The sequence below is a fragment of the Pholcus phalangioides genome, unplaced genomic scaffold (genome assembly GCF_987345545.1).
Source record: "Pholcus phalangioides strain wild (caught in Gottingen) unplaced genomic scaffold, Ppha-v1.0 ptg000014l_1, whole genome shotgun sequence".
Classification (NCBI taxonomy): domain Eukaryota; kingdom Metazoa; phylum Arthropoda; class Arachnida; order Araneae; family Pholcidae; genus Pholcus; species Pholcus phalangioides.
This window is the reverse complement of record NW_028301607.1, coordinates 1,832,420-1,844,432: the sequence shown is the minus strand read 5'-3', so window position 1 is coordinate 1,844,432 and position 12,013 is coordinate 1,832,420. Positions and strand designations below refer to the sequence as shown.

General features: G+C 41.1%; 1 protein-coding gene across 2 annotated transcripts in view; it reads right to left on the bottom strand.

Moving 5' to 3' along the window:
* Window positions 1-24: 24 nt before the first annotated feature.
* Window positions 25-12,013, bottom strand: part of LOC149077906 (UPF0764 protein C16orf89 homolog) — a 29,336-nt gene continuing 17,347 nt past the window's right edge. For both annotated transcript variants that reach the window (XM_089241505.1, XM_089241506.1), the window contains 5 exons: window positions 10,189-10,306; window positions 7,849-7,999; window positions 2,281-2,400; window positions 1,989-2,045; window positions 25-221 (listed from right to left, as the gene is read on the bottom strand). In XM_089241505.1, coding sequence (XP_089097631.1) covers window positions 121-221; window positions 1,989-2,045; window positions 2,281-2,400; window positions 7,849-7,999; window positions 10,189-10,306 — 547 coding nt within the window. In that variant the 3' untranslated portion in view covers window positions 25-120. The remainder of the gene's footprint in view (window positions 222-1,988; window positions 2,046-2,280; window positions 2,401-7,848; window positions 8,000-10,188; window positions 10,307-12,013) is intronic.

Below are 12,013 nucleotides of genomic sequence, written 5' to 3'. Positions count from 1 at the left end.
AATATGAACAAATTGTAAACAGGATAAAATATATCATAATTTTTATTGACTAAAATATTACAGATTAATTTTCCTGCCATCAATTTTTGTTACAGAGAAAATTACAATTTCAATTGCGCTTCATTCAGAGTATTTTGCACCAAACTGGCTCTCCATGCAGAAACGAGCTTCAACGGCCATAGCGAAAACTCCCATCGATGTCGTATGAGAAGAGCAACCATCTGTAAGGATCATAATGCGATTTTTTTATCTTTTTTATTCATGCAAATGGCAGTAAATCCTTTAATTCATGAAGAAACAATTGGATTTGTGATAATCTTTATCTAAGAACTGCTTATAGAGCAGTGGTGGCGTTGTGATGGTCGAATTGGTATTACTGACGGGCTCGCATCGCAAGGACCCAGTTTCGAATCCTACAGTCCTCAAAGTGGTAGTCGTCTGAAGTTGGTTTTCTGTGGTTTCAAACTTTGAGACGCAAATGCGAGACGATCTCTCCGTTAAAAGGTCTCGCCACAGAGAGTAACAAGCCTACAGCGATACAATTATTCAATCATTACACTTCATGTAAACAAGTGCAGAGGACATATTATGTCCTCTGCACTTGTTTGTACAAACTTCAAAATTCGGAGTCATTCAACATATATAACTTATATACGCTCCAAGGAAGAAATATTCTATCTGTTCCCATAGCTTAAATGTAGAGCACTAGTCCAGCAACCGAGGGTGCTTTAATGTGCTAAAAAGTCTTAACGAAAGCAGCCAGAGAAGAGCTTACATGCGTTTCTGCAAACGCAGAACCCTTGGCTTGAAATACCAACCGCGGAAGATGTAGTGGTATATTGGATGACTATCTGGATTGTTCTCCAAACCCATAACCGCTGAGCTGAGTAAACCACCCGAAGATGGATAGAATAAGATATAGGGGAAAGTAGCCAAAAATTATAACCGGTGGCTAATTCGGACCACCTCTTGTGTTCTCAGAAACTGATTAGTACATTTACTTGATACCAGAGGGAAGGGCAACTGAAGAAGTGTGCATAGCACGTTTTCGATATTTCCAGTTGCATTTTGTCTTGGTATGATAGCATATTGTTTTCATTACAGCTATTTGTTACTATTTTTCATTACGTTTTCTTGAGGTTTAAAAAAACTTGATTCAGAGGAAAAATGTCTTGTTTGTTATTTGCTTTCTTAACCTTATGATTGTAGTTTTAGTAATAAGCAATTAAAATATATCTTTATGGTCATTTGTAATGAGCTGTTATTTGCAAAAATGGTTGCGTTTCCTAAATTGGAAAAGTCAATGTTTCCCTATTTGGACCGGTCCAATTTAGAGATCTAAACAAAGCGCGGCCATCTAATTTTAATACATATTATTATAATTATATGCTAATGAGAGTGAGAGGATTCAATGAAGAAAGGGCGGCACAATTCTTTGACATTTTAGAAAAATTAGTGAACAAACACATGCTAAACGATTCACGAGTATTTAACGTTGATGAGAGTGGCTACACCACATTTAAAAAGGAATCCCAGAGGATAATGAACACAAACGGGAAGCACCAGATTGGCTCAGCGACCCGTGGAGCATGGGGGTGTGAATACCAAAATTGTATAAGGGGCCCATTCAAGTATTACGACCCCCCCCCCCGTCAGCAAACGACAGCGAAGCACTGACCCCCCCCCCCCCCACCAGCAAAATTTCGTCAGCAGCTTTAAATATTTCACATCTTCAACAAAGGGTGGTTGATGACGTAAGCAACCTTGAAAGCCCGTCGTCAAAAGTCAGCAAATCCGAAACATCCCCTCCCCCCGTCGATGCTGACGTAATACTTGAATGACTGCTAACAGGATAAAGAGCAGACGCCCAGGAAACTTTTGTGGAATCGCTTCAAACGGTTCCACCGCTACCTCGGGCTCCTTTTCGAAGCCACAGAAAGCAAAATGGAAGACGCAAAATGGAGTGGGTACAGTTATTGAAGGCTCACCATCAAGTGTTACGGTTTCCCTCTTCTGCCGGATCTTCAATAACTGGCTCTTGTCATCTATGTGATAGAAAAATTGTATTACGCATAACCTCTTCGCTCCAGACACACATATGCATACATCACTTTTTATCGGTTTTAAATGCTTTTAATGATTCTTTTTTCCAAATAAAAACCGGAGGTACACATACGCGTACCAAACTCAGATGGTTCTAGTTAAGATATCAAGCTAAACTAATTAATTACTTTTTTTTTTTTTCAATTTTAAATTGAACGCACTGTATATGATACTCACCAGCGCACTCGGAGTTTCTAATTGACTTATAGCATCCGCTTGGATCTTGCCATGACATTGTAGCTTCCACCCAATCTCGTCTCAAGAAATCTTTGAAGCTAAAAATCGAACACACCCCAACTGGAAACAATAAATAAATCGACAATAAATGAAATTTACCTTATAGTGGATGGTCATATTACATATTATTAGACAAGGTAGTATAGTCCAGTGTTTCTCAAACTTTTGACACGTGGCTCTTGTTAAATTTTATCCGTGGCTCCCCGTAATAGTCTAGCAGAGAACCTCTTCGACCCTTCGCCTCTGACGAAGGTTTGTGGTGGCGCTAGGAGCCGCGACTAATACTTTGAGAAACACTGGTATATTCAGAACCGTTTCAGACCCGAGCATTCATGTTTTGGAATTTTCAAAATGTTTGTGCGTTTTTTATACTTAAAAAAAAAAACCATTAAAAACATAAATGCCTGCAAATCTTTATTTTTTCAAAAAAATGCAAATTTTCAATTTGTTTTGTAAAGAAACTAATTCACTTCGTACGAATTTTTTCCCACCAATATGATGTAGGGTGCGGCGCTTTCTCCTGAAGCCATCTTATAAACTCCCCGCCCCGAAAGTTGAACTTACCCTCTGAGGAAATGGTTCACAAGTTTCACATTCACCATATTACCAACAACTTACACAATCCTTTAACCCTTTAAACAGCAACTAGAAATCACTAAACTTCCCCCGAAATGCCACGTGTATTTTAATGAAGTAGGTTTTCTTCCGCTTTTTAGTAGATGCAAACTAAGGCCGAACACATACTGGGGAGACGACAAAGAGAGCGATTTCAAAAGAGAAAATACATCGATGCTTATCTCGATGTCCCCTCACATACTGACGAGGCGGAGAGAGCGAAAATGACCGCAGGCGTTCCGAAGGGTAAAGAAGAGAACCCTTTGAGCGGGAAAAGTGACATCCCGCCAACTAGTAACCCTACCAGCCTGTTCATGCCAAATCAATCAGTTTGGCAATATTGGAGGATTCCAATAAACCAGCGGTTCTCAACCAGTGCTCCGTAGAGCCCTTATGGCCCCGTGTGAACTCCCAGGGGCTCCGTGGCGACTCGAGGAAAATAAATAAAAAAAAACAGTAAATTTGAAAAAAATAATTAATATTTTTGAATAATAAAAATAAGTCAGAAACTTTGATGAATAAATACAAAAAATAGGCGTCTGGGGCTCCGCCATAGAAATTACATACCGGAAAAGGGCTCCGTGGGTCAAAAAAGGTTGAGAAGCGCTGCAATAAACCCATTAATCCTCAAAAGACTACAAGTCCTGTTTATATATGTTTTTAATGACTTCTTGTATCAAACCGTTGTTTCGAATATTATTATTGCATAATGTTATTATATTATAATATTATTGCATAACGATTTAAATAATTACACTTCAATCAAGATAGAGACAACAGAATTAGTTAGACACTGAATAAAAATACATGCCTATAATCCGCAGAAGATAATTTCGATACTTTCTAAACAAAATATCACCGTTAATGAGATGAAGTGAGAAGTTATCCATACACCCCTCGATGATGAAACCGTAATTTTTTTATGGCCACCGTATCATTATGAAAATGATTGTTATTAGCGATAAATGTATACGTGGTCGTTAAGCACAAATTATCAGTGTGGATCCATTATTTATGAAATCCCAGAATTACAGATTCCTCCTATATGCAGGGCTGTCTTGTCTTAAGAGCATCATGGGCCCAAGGGCCAAATGATTTTTCTGAGGCCCTACCAGGCAAATTCCCGAAAATCTCAACCACATCTCACTTTTGTGAAGCCTTTTTTATCTTTAGGTCCCACGGTCCTTGCCCTGGAGGGCTCATGCCTTACGACGGCACTGCTTATAACTGCCATGTTCTGTGCATAACCAATTTCAATGAACGCACGGATGCTGCAATCAACTGGTTTCGATTTTTTAAGAAATACAGAAATATGTATTGCGTGTAAGATGTTCATTATTTGCATCAGAAAAAATCTTGTGCCTCTTTCATAACACACGACATTCCAATTCAAATCCACGGAAATAACAGATATTCAGTACAATAAAATAAAAGAGAAAAAAACAGAAACCGTGTTTCGACAATGTTAGTAAGCGATGAGCAATCATCACGGTGTTTTATCCGTTTTCCTAAAAAACGGGTTCTCAATCTCAAACATTTTCCACCCGCACCGCCCATTTCTCTTATGAAGAGCCATTGGCGTACGCAAAGGGGGGATTTGGGGTTCTAACACTCCCCCCCCCCTTAAGCCAAGATTATAGTGTTATTTTGCCGGAAAAAACGTAAACCCCCCCAGAAGGAAAAACAAATCTGAACCCCCACCCCCCGAGAAAATTCTGCGTACGTCTACGTGAAGAGCAGTTGTAAGAAAAGCATTTCTTTGAAAAACCTTTGTCAAGACCACTGCGAAACTGCACCCCTGACAAAGGTTGGTGAGCACAGTTTGAGAACCCCTGCTAATCCATCAACGTGTTGACAAATACGGGGCCGTCATTCGAGGGAGGGGGGGGGGCTTTGGAAAATACACTAAAAATGGTATATATACATACAAATATATATATATACTAGGGGGGCTCTGCCCCCCCCCCTGTCGCCTTTGGCAACCAACCCCCTTTTCTCATCACAACATATCTTGTTTATTTCGTCCCACTTCATCAGCGTACTATGGAAAGGGACATGTGAAAGCACCAGCTTACTGAAGAAGCGAATTTTATAATAAGAAAACAACAAAAAACAAATGTGATTCATCAAGTACCCCCAGAAAACTTGCCCATGGGGGTCCCCAGACTCCAATTCGCTGAATTTTAGTGGGGCCCAGACTGGATTTATCTCGGGCTACCGATGTGTTGCAAATTTTACATTGTTAAACAACAAAAATCAACGAGATTCATCAAGGGACACCCAAAATGAAACCTGTCAACATTTCCATGGGGCCCCGACCTGGAGACTTGTCGGATATCTCCCCGGTGAGGAGCTACGAAAATTTTAAATTTTTATCAATTTTACAACGAATGAAATCCAAGGCCCCCATTCAGCAGCAGGGACCCAATATCCGACATCCCCCCTGTGAGTGCCACGGCAAATGTTCATTTGTATTCATTTTACCAACGAATAAATTCCAGCCCCCCCCCCCAATTACCCGTGACCGAATTCGCAAATGTTATGGGGTCCCCAGACTGGATATAGCTTGAGCTTCCGCTATCGCAAATTTTTCAATGTTAAAGCAGCAAGAAAACAACGAGATCCATCAAGGGCCCTGGAAATCAAACCTTTTAACTTCCCCATTAAGGTATATGTGCAATCCCCCCGGGTACCCCGACCCTGTGTGTTGGGAGCACTGGTGTTATATGTATATGATACATATACATACCTCTCAGCATGACCCCCCCCCCTTCCCCCACAAGGGCAGGGCTGACAGGGGCCGGAACGATTCTTATCACTTTTTGATTTTTCACACTATAAATTAACCACAGAGGGCCCCCGAAAAGCTGGTTTGGGGGCTCGCCATCTATTCCAGTCTAGGGGCCCTGCTGTAGGATGTGGGAGCCTCTCAGTACATGCACGTAACTTGGTCCCGATGGGTTAAATGGGTCCCGAATATGCTAGAGTTAAATGAATACTTGACCTAAAATCGTAACCGATTTCCATCACTCAAAAAACGTCACTCACTTCCGTAACATAAAATCGTCACTAATTTCGGTTGCTTAGAAACAGGCCCTTTTCGAGTTTGTGATTTTATATTATAGAGTAGATATACATAAATTGAGTTTATGTTCTTTGCCTGCCCCCTTCCCTGGAAAACGTTGAAATGACGTTCCTGGAAAAATCTCTACAAATTTTCGTTGAAATTCTAAGAACATGTTCAGTATTGAGTAGAAAATTAATGTCGACCAGCAATTCTCAACCTTTTTTCTGCGTCACGGAGCCCTTTTTAGAATATAATTTCTACGACGGAGCCCCGTACGCCACGTTTTTTTTTTTCATTTGGTCATAAAATTTACTGATTCACTTTACTTCAATTGAGTGAACGTGGAGCACCCTCAACCAGTGCACGTGGAGCACTGGTTGAGAACCGCTGGTGTAGACAGTACATAGATAAAGTTTTCTTTCTAAAAGATTTTTGATGTGTTTGTGGGGAGGACAGGTTTTTTCCGCCCCAGCGACTGCATAATGATGTATAGTGATATATAACTTATGATTTTATAGTGGTTTTCCAGTTTCCAACAGAAATTTGCCACCCTTTACATTTTGCAGCCCAGAGCAAAGGCGTGGGCATGAAAAAACAACATTGAGAGGGCTGAAAGTTTCCAGTCGTCCCGTGACGAGCCTCGAGCCCGTATGTAGAATGATGCAGTGCCCCGCTTTATTTATTCATTAATTGGGGAAGGGGGTTCTCAGCCCCCCAACACAAAATTTATTGGGGGGGGGGGTTGAAATAGCCCCCCCCCCCGCCATGTTTTGGTGCCTACGTCCCATGGCAGTACGGCAGTACGTTTCTTATTAAAAGCTATTCAGAGACAATTGAAAAGATGGAATTTGCGCCCCTCCTGATACTACGCCCAGGAAACCAGACCAACCCCACCCCCTAGTTGCAGCACTGTCCGTTCATCAGAAGGAAGTTAGTTCTCTTGCACATAGTGTAGTTTTCCATGCAAAAAGCGCAATGGGATGGGCGGAAATTTGAGAAATATCTATCTCGTTAGTCCAGTAAAATTTTGAAAAATATTCACGTCTAAAAAAATGACGGGGGGGAATTAATCCGTAAAATGCTACCACAACAATCGTCAAACTTTTAAATTAGGATAGAAAATTAAGGACAAAATTAATTAGGATTTAAATTAAGCACAAAAAATGGGAATCGAAAAGAAGAGAGAGCGCCAAAAGTGAAAAAACATCCGAAAACCCCCTCCAAACCAAATGGGTGGTGATGATGATGATCCCCCCTCAGAAGTTCTCTTTTTTTTTCCAAGAGAGTGAGGAAAAAAAAAAGGGGGAGAAAACTGACCAATCCCCAAATAGCGTCTGATTTTACCTCGCGATGAAAACAAACCGGCTTGAAAGAATCGCGTACCTCTTGAGCCGCCTCTTTCTCCTCCTCGTCTCGCTGCCCGAGTATGTGAGGCGCAGAACAAAACAGTACATTTGTTTTCGCCGCTATTTCGTACCTCTCCGCTCACATCCCCAGTATGTGTTCGGCCTAAGAGGTATGAGTAAAAGTTTTCCATTGATAAATCAACTTTACAAAGTATCTGGGATTGTCGATGCTAAAATGAGAGGCTTTTATAGAGGTGAGAGATATTTCGTCAATGCCGCTCAAAGGGTTAAATCAGGCATTTACTCACTGAGGTCAAGAGAAAAAATTACAACAGTGAGAAAAACCAACGCACACGTTTGTGGCGTCAGTTCCATCTGAAAAGGATAGAGAATAATATTTTCTTTCTGAATTTTCGGTCCTTTCAAGTTTTGGAACCGACTGCGCATTTTGCGATGGTTTATGGAATTCGAAATACTCACTTTGTTCCAGAGCTAAATCTCGAGTACCCGCGGGGAAGCCTAAATTGGATACTTCTTCGAGATCCCTCAGGACATTTGCGCAAAAGTATTGCTGAAGATGTTGCTCGTGCCGAGACTTTTTGTCATCGAGGAGTTCCTTGAAGCATCCATGCTTTCGAAAAAAACAATAATAATAAATACTTTACGTACCGGGTGATATACAAGTCACAAATACATTATTTTCAGAATTCAGCAAAATTCTCTATATCTGGGAACTAGCATGACAATAGCGCGAAAACTGCAAAATTTGGTAAATACAACGAGTGGCTTTTGAATTTTTACAGTTATCCTCTTATTTAAGCAATTTTGCGAGTCGATGGAGATATTTACGCACACCCGAGATGGATTCAGCGCGGTTACAGGAGATTCTACTGTAATGGGAGCTCTAGCCAATAGAGTGGCCCGAGCCTTCGTTTCCCACCCAACTCCTCTGGTTGAAATTTCCCGCATGACGATATATGGCCGGAGTTGGTGTGCGGCAAAGTAGTAGCCAGCGTATATACAGTAGATTTCGGCTTGTGTGCGGAAAATTCGCCGCCAACAATTCACCACTGTAAAACTAACATTTTGAGTGATTGGTTAAGTGAGTCAGAAGTTTGTGAGCGAGTGAGTGTGTTAGTGACTGGGCTAACGAGTTAGCAGGTGAGAAAATTACCGAGCCATTCATATGGTCACTCGTTCAATCGATCACTAACTTGATGACTCGCCGCTTCACTTGACCTCTTACTCACTCGATCATTCATGCTGTTACTGTTACTCACCCACTCAATTGTTCTCATACAGTCACTCACATAATAACTAATACGGAAACTCACTCCCTAGCTTATTCACGAACTTATTTGGTCACACATACGCTCACTTGCTCAATCACTCCTCTGGTGACGAACTGTTGTTGTTAAACAGTTCGTCATGAATGATTTTTTCAGCTGTTCCTGGACAACTACAGTGTCACATTTAAACGGAAAGAGTTGTCTCAATGGTAGAACCAGGACACGAATGTTCCAATATCCTCAAAGTGTTTCAGATAAATGGGGAAAATAGTACGGTACATGATTTGTGCTACACAACATCAGATACAGCTGGAAAAGTATGGAAATGCACGCACATTAGAGCCAACACCATCTATAGCAAAAAGCCTCCGCGCGAAGATTGTGACGAAGAAGTCCATTCCATCTATAATCATTTGATATCTGCAAAAAAAACGAAAGGTATTGCATGCGTCGGCCTGCATTTTCAATGGCTACAGGTGAAATGAACTTCATTGATGTCAAAGCTTCACGAGGAGTCTTTCTGCTATAGATGGCTTTGTCAGAGCCAGCCCATAAATGCAAATTCACTCAGTAAACATTTTACGGACTCTTTCGGAAAGAAGGGCTTTCATTGGCGAACACAATCCTCCATGGACGGGAATGGGTGTAAATAAGATACGTCACCAAACAGTTTGGTTTAGATGCGCGTCAAATCTCCCTCTTTAGCGAGTTTAGCGCTTTTTTGGCGTCCTAAACATTTCATTCTCAGCGCCAAGACTGAACAAACGAGGATAGAGAAAGCGATTTTGCGACAAAATCCGATTTGCGAAAAGACAGCGTACTAACAACCACGGTGAATCTTTCTTAGTTACTCCCCGAGAACAATTCAACCGCCTTTTTTCTTAGCGCCTTTCCGAAGTCCAATCTGGGTTATCCTTACTGAAACTTTTTGAAATATCTGGCGAAACTCATTCGTCATCTTTAAGCATTTGCCTGTCGAGGCCTCAGAAAAATCACATGGCCCAGGGGTCCCACGATGCTCTTAAGACAGCCCTGCGTTTTACATACAGTTTGATATTGTATTAAATGATTATTCAAATCATTATTAAAATTTTATATTATTTCAATTGTAAGTGAAATATTACATTATTTGATTTATAATTGAAGTATTACATTCAGATTATTTTTATTTAAGATTGTGAATGAGTATATTGTGTAACATATCGTATTCCTACCGCATTAACCGGCATGACAGGAGGGAGGGAGATCAGCATGCCGAGAATACCCGTATTATTGGGCATGCCGGGAAAGTCGAGTCAACATATTGTGGAAAATTCTTAAAATATATTTATTCTAAAAATCCATTGAATTGGTTAAATACATACTGTTGATGCTCTTCAAACCTCGCTTTTCCCGGCACGCCAAGAACCCACCGGCTCCCCGCCCCCCACATCCACAGACCCTTCAAATTTTAAGGTATATCGGTTAATGCGGGGGGAAATATGGTAATTATATTCCATTATCCATTAATTTCAGACAGCAGTGTATTTACCGTCTCGCCGATAATCAGGAAGATAACTTCGTGTGTCAATGAATAGTCCTTGTATTTGTACTGAGTCATGTAATCCCAGCAGCCGTCTGTCATCCGACAGCGTTTCGCATTCGGGTCACTGGAAAGTCCGGAAAAAGACCATCATTATCATCATCCAATCAAACTATAGTCTATTGAAATTAATACAAGCATTCTCTAAGACGAGTTTCGTGCAGAGGCTTATTCACTGGGGGGGGGGGCAAAAAATTTTGGGGAATGAGTGGTTAATTAGTAAAATGGACAGTTGAAACATCTGTATAACACAGGCGGTAAAAGCGTAAATTCCCTTCTGTCTAGAAAGCGAGGGACTACGTCAGTGAGTGACCACAAGAGCAGCTTGAGCGAGAGTGCAGGGGGTGCGGTGCTCCCAGGCGGCAGGATGTTAGAGGCGGCAGCTTAGGCTCAAAACACACAAAAAATTTTGAAACTTCCAGTAGCAAAAATTCAAAGTGAGTGACCTAGAAAGTGTGAAAGCATATGAACAAGAAAAAAAAATGTGCAAGAAAGTGACTAAAAAGTGGCTAGGAAAGTGTGCAAGCAAGTGAAAGACCAAATGAGTGACCTGGAGAGTTTGCATGCATGTGAGTGATCAAAAGAATGACTTGAGACGTTGACTCTGAATGGGCAGGGTTAGTGGGTGACAAATGAGTGACCTAGAGAGTGTGCAAGTATTGTGAGTGAACAAAACATTGTGAAAGCAAGTGAGTGGTGACCAAAAAGTGGCCAAGAAAATGTGAAATCCTGTGAGTGACGAAATCAGTGATCTAGAAGGTTTGCAATCCTGTGAGTGATCAAAAGAATGCCACTTCAGTGTGAGACCAAAACAGTGACCTGGAGAGAATGAAAGCATGTGAATGACAAGAAGAATGACCAAGAAATTGAGGAACCAGGTCAGGAATGAAAGGTGATACATAAAGGTTAAATAATGACTCAAGCAGCAATGGACCAGGTTAGTGAGAGGCCGAAAAAGTGACCTAGAGAGTGTGCAATCATGTGATTGTTCAAAACAATGTATAAGCAAGTGCGTGGGCAAGACACAGTGCAAACAAGTGAGAGATCAAAAAAGTGACCAAGAAAATGTGCAATCAAGTGACCCAGAGAACTGGCAAGCCTATGAGTTATCGAAAGGATTACTTTAAGAGCAATGGGCCGGTTTAGTGGGAGATCAAAAGAGTGATGTAGAGATTGTGCAAGCAAGTGAGTGACCAAAAAATGGGACGAAGAAAATGTACAACCATGCAAGCAATGAAATGAATGACTTGGGGCGGTATTCACCGACAGGGTTTAAACTATAGTCACAATTTTTTGATGAGAGATCGACACGGATTGGTTAAATTCAGATTTTTAACCAATCTATATTGATCTCTTATCCAAAAATTGTGACTACAGTTTAAACCATGTCGGTGAATACGGACCAGGCTAGGAATAAAGGGTAATCAATGAAGGGTCAATAATGACTTGAAGAGCAAGAGCCTAGGTTAGCGAAAGAATAGAAGCGTGACCTACAGAGTTTGCAAACATGTCAGTGATCAACAGAATGGCTTTTAAATATTCAGATATGATCATGTAGTACATTGAGATGTTTCTTTTAGAAGGTAATTTGGATTAGAGACTGCGGGCGGGGGGTTAAGCCGGCAATAGACCAAAGCGGCAAACTGAAGAAATGAGTTGGTCCAGAACATTAGACTAGAATGAGAAACTGGAGAAACCGCGAGACACAAGGGCTCTGTCGCAAGAAGCAACGCAAGCACTACCCTCGGGGGGGGGGGGATAGCTCATATTCCTC